The 14,317-nt window shown below is 46.5% G+C and overlaps 1 protein-coding gene across 18 annotated transcripts in view; it reads left to right on the top strand.

Moving 5' to 3' along the window:
* The window catches only part of RALGPS1 (Ral GEF with PH domain and SH3 binding motif 1), a 282,278-nt gene that overhangs the window by 86,108 nt on the left and 181,853 nt on the right, over positions 1-14,317 (top strand). For all 18 annotated transcript variants that reach the window (XM_061199913.1, XM_061199909.1, XM_061199908.1 and 15 more), the window contains one exon: positions 11,742-11,825. In XM_061199913.1, the coding sequence (XP_061055896.1) occupies positions 11,742-11,825 (84 nt within the window). The remainder of the gene's footprint in view (positions 1-11,741; positions 11,826-14,317) is intronic.

The raw sequence follows: 14,317 nt of genomic DNA, 5'->3' as shown, positions 1-14,317 counted from the left end.
GCCCTGGAAATTTTGAGTTAACTTTTCCAGTTTCCGATATGGTGTTTAGCATACTCACCAGACACAGAAAAGTTTTGTTTGGACAAAAAATGGTAGGCAGTGCGAGGACTAGGTCAGAGCCTGCCTCTCCCCATTACTTCCAGAAATTTCATTTTGTGTTCCCGGCAGTGTTACGGACGACTGCAGTTTGCGAAGATCCAGATTAAGAAGGGTTGAATTGTGCTGAAAAAACGTGATTACCAAATTTAAATTGCAGTGGAAACAGTGAGCAGCAAACCAGATACTGTAGAAAACCAAAGCAGAATTAAAAACCAGACTAAAATTTTCTCCTAGAACTCAGAGGAAAAACAAAAGGAGACGAATACGATGAATTGTTTCTAGGAGATGTCAAGTGTGTATGGAGTGCAAAAGGAGGGTGGGGCAGATGTGAGAAAATGTCTGTAATGATGAGGTAGTAAGGACAAAGCCACAGCTACAGTGTGAGTTCCATTGAGAGAGAGTGTGTGTGCGTATGCGTGCGCACCTCTGCGTACCTCTGCGCCTGGGAGTGGGGAAGGGCCTCCATTCTGGAGACGGACCTGCTCTGAGGCCAAGGGGCCAGGCTCCTGAGACCTACAGACCCAGGTTGGAATCTTGGCTCTCACGTTGACCACATATGTGGGTTTGAGCAAATTGCTTGACTTCTCTAACTAAGCTTTCATTTCTTCATCTGTAAAATGGGGCAATTATAGTATCTATCTGATAGGGTTGCTGTGAGAATTCAGTGAGCAAAGGATAAATGTACATAAAACGATTGACATTGTGCTTGACACTTAGTAAGTGCTCAGTAAAGTTAGCTGTTGTTGTTATTGTCATTATTATTGACCGGATTGTAAATTCTGGTTTCTCTGGGTGTTAGGCTAATGGGTGATTTAAATTCTCTTCTGTGGGCTTTCTGTATTGTCTAGGTTTTCTGTACTGAACATGTGCTAGGTCCCTGATCAAAAAAAAAAAAAAAAAAATGTATTCTTTTTAAAAAGAGAACGTCTGAATGATGTTATTTGGGAAAAAAAATATCCCAAGAATACAGAGAAAGGGAATTGAGCGCAGTTCCCAGGGTGAGAGTGGGAAATGAACGTGAGGCCCTGTGGGCCTCGTGACCAGCCCGGGAATCCGGGTGGGCTGCACTGCGGGCCGCTCTCCGTTCTGCTCACAGGGCCCTTTCTCTGTCACGTGGAGTGGAGGTAGTTCACAGGGTTGCACTTGGCTGCTGCCCTGCCTGGACAGCTGGTTCTAATTGTGCAGAGCTGCACAACACTAGGGCTGGAAAGAGAATGTTTGGGGAAGTTTGTATCATCTTCATGACCCTAAATCTGCGTGTTTGCTAAACAGACGGTAGTTTGAGGACTTGATGAAACACTAGTGACTGTAAACCAGTCGCTGTACAGAAATGAACAGACTGGAAGCTGAGAAAGCGGAGCTCCTCCTACTAGGTCAGGGACCCCCACGCACCCCGACCCCGCAGAAGGCACCCATTTGTCCCCAGCGATTCTTTCGCCCTCTGTGGTTTGTCTAGCCAGGGCTTCTGAGCCCTTATGGAGGCCCTCGTGTTCATTTCGCCCGGGGCCGGGCTCCTCCCTTTCTCCACACACAGCCCCTAGCAGGTGTTTCTTTCAGATTACTAAAATGAATTGCTCTCACGTGAGAAAATTATGCTGCCCGTGTATGAGGTTATAGTACAGGTTAGACTGTATGTAGCACAGCACAAGAGCACGGGGTGGGTTGGGTCTGATAAAACCTACCCAGCGCACAGCATGAGGCTTTTGGAGCTGCTTCTGCTCAGTCCCTCTGCAGCCTTCCCATCCCACTCAGAGTAAACTCTAGTCCTTACCTGCCCTCGAGGCCTCCACCCCCTTCCTTCCTACCCTGTCTCCTCCCACCCATCCCAGGCTCAAGCAGCTCCAGCCTCATTGCCCACCTTGTGCTGTCAGAGCTTCCAGGGTCTTCACACTCGCACTTCCTTTGGCCTGGAACCCTCTCCCTGGATCCTCGCAGAGCCTGCTGCCAACCTCGTTTGTGGTCTCCACTCCAGTCGGTTTATCAGCCAGGCGTCCTGAGGCCTCCGCTCCAATATTCCATTCCTTCATCCTGGTTAACATTTTTTTAAAGGATTTATCATCATTTGACTTATCACAAATTTCTCATCTCTCTCCCCTCCTGTAGAACATAGAAAGCAAGAGCATGTTTGTTTGGTCCATTGCTGTATTTCATAAAACATACTTTAACTCTGGTATCGAATGTAGATGTGTTTTATAAATTGTCCATTACTGTTGTCTCTTCCTTTTCTCTTTCCCTTCCTTCTTCATCCTTTCTTCTCACCCTTTCCCCTCTTTCTCCTTCTTCTCCTTCTCCTTCTCCTCCTTCTCCTCCCAAGAAAGAGCTAAAGATGCCTCAGCCCACTGACAGTCACTCAGAAGGCTTGGATCTAGGAAATGTCTTTTTAGGTCTTCAACCTTCAGAAATAAAGCAGGAAAGTGCAGTTGCTTTTTGTTGTCTTGAGTTACAGTGATTTGTGTTCATGTCTGTCTCCCCCACCGGCCAGACACTGAGCTCCTCGAGGTCTCGTCTGACTGTCCTGGAGCCCCTCCAGCATGGGGGCTGGTGCTCAGCTGGCCCCCCCGCCCTCCCGTCTTCTTTCCCCTCTTCCCTGATCCCTCCCTTCTTCCTCTCCCTTCCTTTCTTTCTTCCATCCTTGCCTCCTTTTACCTTTCCTCCTTCCCTTTTCTTTTCCTTCCATTTTTCATCACAGCCAATTTTGTCCCAGTGAGGGTCTAAGGCAGCCCCCCCAGTTAGCTGCTCCCTCCTCTGCGATTCACTTGGGTAAAGCCCTGACGTTTCCTGTGGGACAGGCCTGTTTCCTGAAGGTTCAGATGGTCATGATTTCACATGCTTACTCCATCAGAAGGTACAGAAGTGTCTAGTGGCCATCTGAAAACTATCTGTTATTTATGTTGACACATTTGCATTATAGATGTTGACCCTGACAGGTTATAAGCAGGTTGTGAGTTTATAAAAATTTTGTATATTTGAGTGTTTACTCAACTGTTAAAATTTAATTTTAGAAGGTTTACAATGTGTAATATTGTAACATGTCACCTATTAAAATTTGTTTCAAAGTAATCTTTTCATGATATTCAAATAGTACAGAAGAGCTTATGAAGAAACGCTTTGATCCCTTACTCCAGTCCCCTCCCCAGAGGATTTTTCTTCTCCTGGTTATTTTTGGAACTTTATTGGTGCGCTGAGACCTCGATTTCATCAGCTTTATATAGTGTCTCTTGACTGCTCACTTCCCATGCTTTTCCTCCCCTTCTCCACTTGCCACCTTCTGTCAGCTGTACTTTTACACTGTCAAGTTAATTAAATTAACATTCTGACATTTTGCAGTTACACCAAGTCCATCAGTTTTCCTTAGGTTGACTCTAAAAGTTGCAAACCAACAAACAGCATTCATTTTTATGGCTATGTAAATGTGTAAATGTCATTCATTGCCAAGCTAGGTAGTGTGCCAGGGTTGTATTTCATTCTCTAAGGACCCTGGGCCATTCAAGAGAGAATATGCCTCACATCAAGGGCCCACAGATTCCCTTTTCTTTTAATCCATCAACTGCCTAATGTTGGGGAAAAAATAAAATATTTAAATGTATACAGCTATTAAAATATATAATATTTAAACATTTAAAATATATACTATTTTAAATGTATGTATACTACTTAAATACATATATAACATTTAAACATATACAAACAGGAGTTTCTTGGTTTTTGTTATTCCTGGAGATTATAATTGCTTTTTTTCCTGTCATCATTTGCCCTCATCATGTCCTCAAACTTTTTCAAGTTTGCTGTTATGTTTTTATTCCTATCATATTTTTAATTGCATTAATTTTTTCCCAGAGACCCTCCTTCAGGCCTCTTTGTCTTAGTCCCACGTGAACTAGTTGTTCTTTAGCTCTTTTGCATGGCTGTTATTGCTGCACTTCCCTTCACAGTCCTCGATGCTCGGACTGTTTCCTTTCCTTTTTTTTTTTTTTTTTTAGTCACACTTATTGAGGTTTAATTTTATCCAGTAAAATTCACGCTTTTTAAAAATAATTAATTAATTAATTAATTAATTTATTTATTTATTTTCGGCTGCATTGGGTCTTCGTTGCTGTGTGCGGGCTTTTCTCAGTTTCGTCCAGCGGAGGCTACTCTTCTTTGCAGGGCGCGGGCTTCTCACTGCGGTGGCTTCTCCTGTTGCGGAGCACAGGCTCTAGGTGTGCGCGCTTCAGTAGTTGTGGCAAGCGGGCTCAGTACTTGTGGCTCGCGGGCTCTAGAGCGCAGGCTCAGCAGTTGTGGCGCACGGGCTTAGTTGCTCCGTGGCATGTGGGATCTTCCCCGACCAGGGCTTGAACCCGTGTCCCCTGCATTGGCAGGCAGATTCTTAACCACTGCACCACCAGGGAAGTCCAAAATTCATGCTTTTTAGTGAACAGTTTGTTTGGTGAGTCTTGATAAATATATACAGTAGTCCTCCCCTCATCCGAGGGGGATACATTCCAAGACCCCCAGAGGATGCCTGAAACCGCAGATACTGCCAAACCCTATGTACAGTTGAGCCATGAACAACATGGGGGTCAGGGGCACTGACCCTCCACACAGTTGAAAATCTGAGTATAACTTATAGGTGGCCCTCCTTATGCATGTTTCCTCCATATCGGAGGTTCTGCATCTGAGGGTTCAACCAACTGCCCATCATGTACTACTGTAGTATTTACTATTGAAAAAAATCTGCATAAAAGTGGACCTGTGCAGTTCAAACTTGTGTTGTTCAAAGGTCAACTGTACTGTTTTTTCCTGTACTACATACATACTTATGATAAAGGTTAATTTATAAATTAGGCACAGTAAGAGAATAAAAACAATAGCTAATAATAAAATAGAACAGTTATAGCAATATGCTGTAATAAAAGTTAGGTGAATGTGGTCTCTGTCTCTCAAAATAGCTTATTGTACAAATTTAATGCCTTTTTCATCTTAACTAAGCACTTATGCACTGTGGCTATAACTTTTGCAGTTTGAAGGGCGACAGCAAAACTAGCATGACTTTTTTAAAAGGTATATTTATTTATTTGGCTGCTCTGGGTCTTAGTTGCGGCATGCAGGATCTCTCAGTTGCGGCACATGGGCTCTAGTTCCCTGACCAGGGATTGAACCCGGGTCCCCTGCATTGGGAGCATGGAGTATCAACCACTGCACCACCAGGGAAGTCCCAAAACTAGCATGACTTTCTTTTTTCTCCTTCACAGTTTCACGGATAGAAGATTTGTTCTTACCGCAGATCTTAGCAACCTCAGGATATATTTTTTTCTTTCCTTATTAAGTCGAGAACTTTCGCCTTTTCATTTAAAGGAAGCACTTTACAGCTTCTTTTTGGCATATCCTAAGACTTTTTAAAAAAAAATTTATTTATTTTTGGCTGCGTTGGGTCTTCGTTGCTGCGCGCGGGCTTTCTCTAGTTGCGGCGAGCGGGGGCTACTCTTTGTTGCGGTGCGTGGGCTTCTCATTGCGGTGGCTTCTCTTGTTGCGGAGCACGGGCTCTAGGCGCGCGGGCTTCAGTAGTTGTGGTGCGTGGGCTTCAGTAGTTGTGGCGCACGGGCTCTAGAGTGCAGGCTTGGTAGTTGTGGTGCACGGGCTTAGTTGCTCCGTGGCATGTGGGATCTTCCTGGACCAGGGCTTGAACCTGTGTCCCCTGCATTGGCAGGCGGATTCTCAACTACTGCACCACCAGGGAAGTCCCTTGGCATATCCTAATTGCTAGCATCACTCCTCTTGTGCTTTGGGGCCATTATTAAGTATAAGGGTTACTTGAACACAAGCACTGTGACAGCACCACAATCAATCTAATAACAGCCGGCTACTCGGTGACTGACAGGCAGGATATGCTGGACAAAGGGATGGTTCACGTTCTGAGCTGGGCAGAGCTGTAGGGCATGAGAGATCTCATCACGCTTTAGAACGGTGCATGATTTAAAAATGTATGAATTGTTTATTTCTGGAATTTTCCATTTAATATGTTCAGACCTCAGTTGACTGCAGGTAACTAAAACTGCAGACAGCGAAACAGTGGATAAGGTAGGCAGGACTACTGTTCTCTCACGGAACCACCACAATCCAGGGCGAGAACTTGCCTAGCATCTCAGAGCTTCCCTGTGCCCCTGGCAGCCAGTGATCTGGTTTCTGTCCCTATAGTTTTTACCTATCTCCAAATGTCATAAAAATGGAATCCTATAATATTTTTGTGTCTGGTTCCTTTTACTTAGCATAAAGCTTTTGACATTTATCTTTGCTGATGCCTGTATCAGTAGTTCATTCCTTTTTATTGCCGAGTAGTGTTTGATTATATGGACAGATCACAATTTGTCCCTTCACCAATTGATGGAAATCTGGGTTGTTTCCAGTTTGGGGAAATTGAGAATTTCCATATTGAGAACTGCCATAAACATGCATACAGTTTTTTTGTGTGTACAAATGAAATGTTTGCTTTAGTGAAATTGCTGGGTCACTTGGTTAAATGTATGCTTAACATTAAAAGAAACTGCGAAACTGCTCTCCCAAATGGCTCTACCATTTTGCATTCCCAGCAGTGAGGTGTGAGAGCTCTGAAATGCCTTACTCCTTAGTCAGACCCCACTGCCATCCCACAAACTGGCGCTGTCTCCCCCCCACTGCCTCAGTGGGTCACCCACGCCCTGGGGTGCTTTTAAAACTCCTTTGACTAGTGTGTGACTGTCCCACCAGTTCTTCTGAAGATTGTTCCAGAGGGTAGGATGGGAGGGATGGGGAGAAACTTGGAGGTAGAAAGAAGGAAAAAAGGTTGCCATTGAGCAAGATGGTAATGTGGTGTCATTGGCTGGTGCCGCCTGGTGGTGGTCCCTGAGGTCAGATTTAGTGACCTTTCCTTGACGTGGTGCATCCTCCATGTGGGCATGTTTTAGGAATGTGATTTGGAGAAGATTCCAGTTAGAATTAAACACATGCGTGGAAGGGCCACATGCGGCTGCCTGTGGCTCAGTGGCTTAGATCCTGTGGGGGTCTTCAGGGAGGACTTGTCCCACTCCCCAGGTCTCCTCTTCCAGGGCCTTACCTCATTGACCCCAGGCACAGTCAGGGTCAGGCCTTTCTCAGGCCGCCTCAGGGCATCTGACTCCCAAAACCCTAAGCACAAAGCTGGTGGCCAGAGAAGCTTCGAGGGTGAGCCGAAACCAGTGTTGACTCTCGCTGTCACCTAGGAATGCTTGCAGATGGGGGTATTAAGACAGGGTTGTTTTTATATTGGTTAGGGATTTTTTCCATGGACAGTTTCTTTGTAATAAACTCTCCTTTGTCAGATTGAATGTCTAAATGAATCTCATGTCGTTAGGTGTTTTTACTTAAGGCAGCTGGTCAGACACCCTTTTGGTTCTGGGCGTGCTGATTTTGAGGTGCCTGTGGGAGGCCAAGGGAGGTGTGGCCAGGAGGTGGCTGAATATCCTGGTCTAGAGTCAGGAGAGAAACTTGGGCCGGACATGGGCATGTGGTGGAAGCCGTGGCGGTGTGTGTGATCTTCCAGGAAGGGATGCAGATGTAGAGAATATGGAAGACGACCCTGGTGGGGCTTGTGGGACATGTGTCAGAAAAGAACAAAGCAACTGGAAAATATACTGCGAATGGGGGGCCCGAGAGGCGTCAAGACAACCAAGAGAACACAGAGCTGAGGGGCAAGGACAGAGAACAGAAAATATGCAGAGGGGTTGCCTCGCCAGAGAAGGAGGTGGCCAGGGAAGCAGGTTGAAACAGGGAGAACCAACAACCCTTTCAAGCGGGCAGGAGCTAGAGGAGACGAGAGGTCTAGAAAAGATGGCTTTTCTTATTACTATCGTGGTTATTGTTGTCATCACCATTATTATTATTAATGGGAGAGGCTTTTGCACATTAAAATCCTAGCAGGAAAGAAATTGGAGAGGAAGAGGTTGAAGATACAGGGACCAGAGAGGGCATCAGAGCAAGGCCTCTGAGCAGGGAGGGGGAGGGAGCCAGGAGGAGAGCGGGTCCTGAGGGGACAGGGCCTCTCTTCCACTGAAGCCTGAGGAAGGGAGAGAAGGCAGGTAAATTTGTTTATTTAGTGGCAGAAAGTTTCTCCCCGATGAACCCAGGGAACAGCCACATGACGGAGAAAAGGTCCCGGAAGAAGCTGGCAAGGACTGTACAGGCTCTTACTGCCCTTTCACATCCAGTGGACCTCAGCAGACAGCTCAGAGCCAAGGACAGCCTGGGCGAGATCAGGGCCCCAGCGCAGCCCAGGGCAGCCACAGGGCTGGCTCTCCAGCACGCAGGGCTACCAAGGCCTTACCAGCCTCAGCGCAGCCCCTTGTCTCCCTTCTAGAACCAGCCCTGTCTCCTCTGGTCAATTTTAAGTTAATTACACTCAAATCTGTTCTGTAGCACGGACCTTTTTTAGATATTAGTGGCTGGAGGAGTGTTGTTCTATTACTTCACATTTTCCAAACCCACTTCACACAGATGGCATCTCTTATATTCCTATAAGGCCAAACACAGAAGAGGAATACTGCCAAGGAGGCTGGGCTTGGGACTTGTTTTAGTGCAGTTAGAATGGCCTTATTTCTTTTGACATCTTGATAAATCTTTCTGCACTGGATTTGGGAGATTTCAACACTGAGGAATGCTCATGCCCTGTTCATTCAGCAAATGAATCTTCTGTGAGCCAGGCCTGTGCCCTGCATGTCACCTCCTTTGTCAGGCTTTATCTCTCTTGGTCTCCGCCACAATTCTGTGGAGTTAGTCTCAGCATCCCTGTTTTCATCAGCGATGCAACTGATGCCAAGAGAGTGGTCACCCAGGAAATGAGTGACAGGGTTGGGATTCGGAGCAAGGAAAGGACCCTTTCCATTTTATCAAGGAACCTCTCAAACATAGTGTTTTACCCTGTTGAAGTTTTAATTTTAAAGTTTTTTTTTTGGTGTGGGCCATTTTTTGGAAAGCCTTTATTCAATTTGTTATAATGTCGCTTCTGTTTTGGTTTTTTGGCCGCGAGGCACGTGAGATCTTAGCTGTATTGATCGGACCCGCACCCCCTGTATTGGAAGGCGAAGTCTTAACCACTGGACCACCAGGGAAATCCCAAAGTTTTAATTTTAAATGTGACATGTATTCCAGTGCAAAAGGGTCCTTAGGGAATTGTCAAACGCCAAGAACTGTACATACAGTTTTTAAATCAGGGTCTTAGAAATATTCAAATCAAGCAAATTTGGGGCAGATGTATTAAGTACCTGCTTTGGTTCTTGCCTGAATGACATCAACAGTATGAAAGAGAAATAATAATCGATTTTGTTAATAATTCAAGACAGCAACGAGAGTGTGTGTGGAAGAAAGAAGGGAGTGTTTGGAGTTAAAGCCGTGTCTGACAGCAGCGTGACCCTGGGAAGAGGAGGGGGGGTAATAACATTTATCAAGTGATTGTTACATACCAGGTGCTCTGTGTGAGCTTTAATCTTACCTGTTCTAATGAGCTTCACGGGTAAATATATTATCAGACCCATTTAAGGTGAGAAAATTGAGGTTCTGAGAAGATACACATCACGCAACTGGTGTGTGGAGGGTGGGCTCTGACCTGGCTCGGCCTGTTAGGTCCACCCGCTCCCTTTGAGGATGCCTTCCTAAGTTACTTACGGTGTGGAAATAGACCCAAACTCTGAATTAAATGAACCCTTACACACGTGTACCCTCCCTGCCCCCCACACTTATGGATGTGTGTATAACTTCCGCTGTTTATTAAAGAATTCAGGAAAAAACAAAAGGAGCAACTACCAGCCAGAAACTGGGCAACAACTATGTCTCAGTCCTTGAACATCAGTTTTACAAATTCTCTTTTATATCAGATTATAACACATACATTTCCAGGGCTGGCTTTGGAATCCATAGGGGAGAGAGGCTCTTGTCCTCACAATTACCCTTCGAAAGGGCAGTAATATACATTTGCAGACTGCATATGTTCTAAAGGTGGGGTGGAGTAGGAGGAGTCAATGGAACTGACTTTGTAGGTCAAATATACACTAGAAAAGAAACTCAGATATACAGAACAAGGAGAATCATGGTAAACAGGTAAACTCTACAGCTCAAAGGGATTCACGTCTACTTGTGAAAAGAAGTGGAGCCAAAGCATTCATTCAAGATGATGACTAGTACTCAGCCCTCTTCTTTATTAAAACGGATGTGGTGAGAATTACATGAGATAACAAGTGAGGCTCCCTGTCCGGTACCGACACATGGGGGATTCTTGGTAAATGGTAGCATTAGTTAATATCATTGTCATTACCATTACTTGGGGTCTAAATTGTGAGAGTGAGAAGGACTTGGCAGGGTCAAGAGTGTCTGCTGTAGTTTTTCATGTGGGTGACTGGGAGGACGATGGTACCATTTATAGAAGTGAGGCCTCCAGGAAGAGGAGCTGTGTTTCTTAGCTCCTGGTTGGTTCCCAAACGTTCTCAAGTCCAGGTCATTCACCTTGAATCCGGAGCTGCCCATTGCCTGCAACCGGCTTCCCACAGGCGCCTGCCGGTGACTTACAGTTGGGTCCTGAGATGCATTTGAAGGGCACGGCACTTCAGGCCTAACTGCTCAGCCAGCACGTTTGTCTTTGGCCATTCCCACAGCACCCCCTGACTTCCTGGTAGACCCCTGATCTGCGTCTATTCCAGCTGGTAGGCAGCCAACCCTCACTAAAGCCCTTATAAAAGTTCCAGGTGTGGGGCAAAAAATAATGTCATTAGTAATACAGAGGCTGGATATGAGTTAGAAGGAAGCCTTGTAACTGAGGGGTAGAGAACTTTCCTTTCCTGCATTCTCTGCCAGGGGTCGCCAAGGCACAAGCTGGCAAAGCCGAGCAGTTAGTTAATGGCTTTTCCTTCATCCTTTTATCTACTTCCCCCAGGTAATCTCATTAGATTGCTCCTGTTACCTCCCTTGGAGAGGAACCAGCCTCACTGTTAGGTAACATTTAGGTCATTTGACTCCTCAAATTATAATGCTAAATGTGCTAGAAAAGAAGAGACTAGGCTCCTGAAGAAGATATTAAGGCGACCTGTCCTTCTGCCCCCTTTTGTTTATATGAGAGATGGGAGGGGCCAACTTCAGGAAGGAATCTGAGGTCATCCCAGGAGCTTATCTGATCGCAGTGGGCTTGGCCCAGGACGTCCCCTGGTTCCAGGAATGGAGGATGTCACTTGGTCAATGAAATCTGAGCATCTTCAGCCAGATTTTAATTTTAAGTTAGCCCTGGGGTATGACTCCTGCTCAATATAACATTATACCCTCTCTCAGACAATTTGCATTAAGAAAGGGCTTCTGGTCCCGGGGAGCTGGCAGAGTGGCAATGGTGGGGTTGAGAATAATTTGACACAGAAGTCCTGGGAGATGTGGCCGGGGTTATGGAGAAAAATATCCTGCTTCTCACCTCACCTCTGGGGGTCCCAGGATACACCTCCACCTATAGACCCAGCCCTCTTCTCCAGAGGAGGAGGAGAATCTCTCCCACCCTGGGAGGACATAGATGGCCAAGGCTTCAGTCCTTCCCCATCTCTGTGTCCACATTCCAGTTAGATGCCCTGCTGTATTTGCATCCCCATTGGAATCACTGTTGAAATTGACTCTGTGCTTCCCAGGAACTAGCCAGCTGTGGATGGAGTAAGAAGGAGAAACATAGTCTCGCTCCCAACGTCGTGGCCTTTACCCGGAGGTTTAACCAGGTAAGAACGCCGCTTGCATGTGCCTGTGCAGATAGCGCTCTGTTGTCCCCCATGGGCTGGGAGCCCCTCCAGGCTTCAGTCTCAGGCACCTGGCCCCAGGTCCAAACCCCTCTTCCTAAACCCTCACCTTCATCTGTGCTTTTTCACACAGCGGGTGGAAATGAACACATCTTTTCTGTGTTTAAATCATTTCGATGGCTTCCAATTCCACTTAAGCTAAGGTTCGGGCACCTTAATGTGCCCTACAAGGTCCTGCGTGGTGGGTCTGGCTTCTGTCCACCCCTCCAACCTCATCTCTTGTCTGTCCCCCCACTCTGTGGGCTTCGGCCATCCTGGCCTCCCACCTCTTTCCTGCTGCATCATATCTTGGTCTCATCAGGTCCCCATTCGTGCTGTCCTCCCTGTTCAGCTCCCAACCAGATCTCAGCGGGAATGTCACTCTCTCTAGGAGCCTCCCATGAATCTCAGCCTGTATAAGGTCTCCCCGTCATACGTCCCCTCAGTGCACCTGTACTTCTCCATGTGGTCCTTTCCCCATCTGTCCTCCTTCAGTGTAACTCTTTAGTCTCCATCTTCCTTGGCCATCTGTGGGCTCCACGAGGGCAGGAACCATGTCTATCTTGTTCATCACTGTGTCCCCCACCACCTTGCCCAATGTCAGGCATATAATAGACCTTCAGTAAATATATGTAGAATGAATGAATGAGGTACTCAGGAAACACTTCTTGAATTGAATTTCTTTGAATTTCTGATGGCCTGGTCACTGGCTGCACACATGCTACTACAAACCGACTTGGTCCAATCAGAACCTTTGCTCCAGGTAGGAAGCTCTGCATCCCCACCTAAAGGAATGATATCAGGGACTTGGACCAACTAAGTGGGGTGGGCTTCTGACTGCTCAGACAGACCTGCCAGAACATGATCTTCAGTAGAAAGTACCCTGCAAGACCCCTTTGAATAAACCAAAGCTCCAAATGGGGCTGTTGACGGCTTTTCCTCTTTCTTCTTGCTTTTCTGGTTTCAGATGAGGACAGTGGCCTAGAGGTTGCATAGTGTACGTGACTGGGGCTCTGGGTGTTGGGCCTGGGTTCCCTTTGGGCCTTCCCTCCAGCTGGGCCATCCCGCTGGGAAATGCCGGGTCCTGCGCATTGCCATTACTCAGCTCCCTCCAGGCTTCTCCAGCCCCGGCTGGTTACCACTCCAAGCATAGTGGGAGCCTCAGAGAGGCGTCAGCTTGTGTTCTGATGATCAAGGCCAGAGTTCACATTATTGTTGTTTTCTGAGATACAACAGGAACTAAGGAAGGCCTAGCCACATCTGTGGTAGGGACTATACACCCTTTGTTTTGAAAAGAGAAATACTGAAGCCTTTTTTTTTTTTCTTCTTTATTTTCAAAATCTTTTCCTTTTCAACTGAGCTTAGTCTTTTAAAAAAACCAGATGTGTACACAGTATCAGGGGATTCATAGTTTCCTTAGCAAAACTATTTGACTGGGAGCCAGCTCAGTCCCACCTCTGATCAGCTACAGAGCTCCCGGAGGAGGGCCACTGGCGGCTCTGATGTAATCTGCTTTGCACGCGGAGGCCAGGTCAGCTTGGCAAAGGGCAGTGCAGCTTGTTCTGCGAACAATTGTATTGTGTCCAGCTCAGACCAAGTGGGTGAAATGAGCCAGAAGTAAAACTGCATTTTCCCAAACAGAATGCTCTGAGAAGTGGTCTCCCTGCTGGCCTGTGAGCCACTTAGAGAGCAGTTCCTGGACACAGCCCTGGTAGCTCTGGTTTGAAAACTGGCCAGCGGCCAGTCCATCAGCCGCTGGGGCTGCTTTCCCTGAGAGGAACTGATTGGCGTCTCTTCCTGGCAGACTTTCATGTGTGACAACAAAGCTGCTCATCAGACTCCAGATAAAGGCAAGCAGGTCACTTACCTTTCTGAGCCTGTTTCTTTATCTGTGAATGAGAATAATAATAGTACTCACTTTGCACAGTTGTTACGAAAATTAAATGAAATGATATAGGTAGAGCTCTTAGCACTGTGTCTGTATGTAGTAGGCATCCAAACATTTTTTTGGGAAAAAAGGGAAGATTAGCTGATTGGAAGGAGGTTATGAGGGAATCTGAGGCTCCCTGTGGCCAAACCAAAAATCCAGCAGCCAGTGTTCTGGTCGGCCTCTGAGGACTTGCCTGCTTCTCCATGGGGCCTGAGTCCCTTGGGATTTGTTTATAGAGTGGCTGAGATGGAAGAGCTTGGCCAAGTTCCCTAAGGGTCTGTTATGTTCCAGGCTTGTGTCTTGGCCCCAGGGAGTTCACCATAAAGCCAGAAGTTCTCAGTCTTTTTCCGATCACGGGTTCTTTTGAGAATCTGACAATATCACATATGAACCTGCCCTCAGATAAATACATAGATATATACATTTGCATTTAATTTGAGTGGGTTTGCTGCCTGCCCTGCCCACTGCCCCCCAAAGTCTGTACATGAACACTTTAGAGGTCTGC

This window comes from Eubalaena glacialis, chromosome 9 (genome assembly GCF_028564815.1).
Source record: "Eubalaena glacialis isolate mEubGla1 chromosome 9, mEubGla1.1.hap2.+ XY, whole genome shotgun sequence".
Taxonomy (NCBI): domain Eukaryota; kingdom Metazoa; phylum Chordata; class Mammalia; order Artiodactyla; family Balaenidae; genus Eubalaena; species Eubalaena glacialis.
Note: the sequence above shows the minus strand (reverse complement) of the source record. Positions and strands in the feature narration are given on the sequence as shown.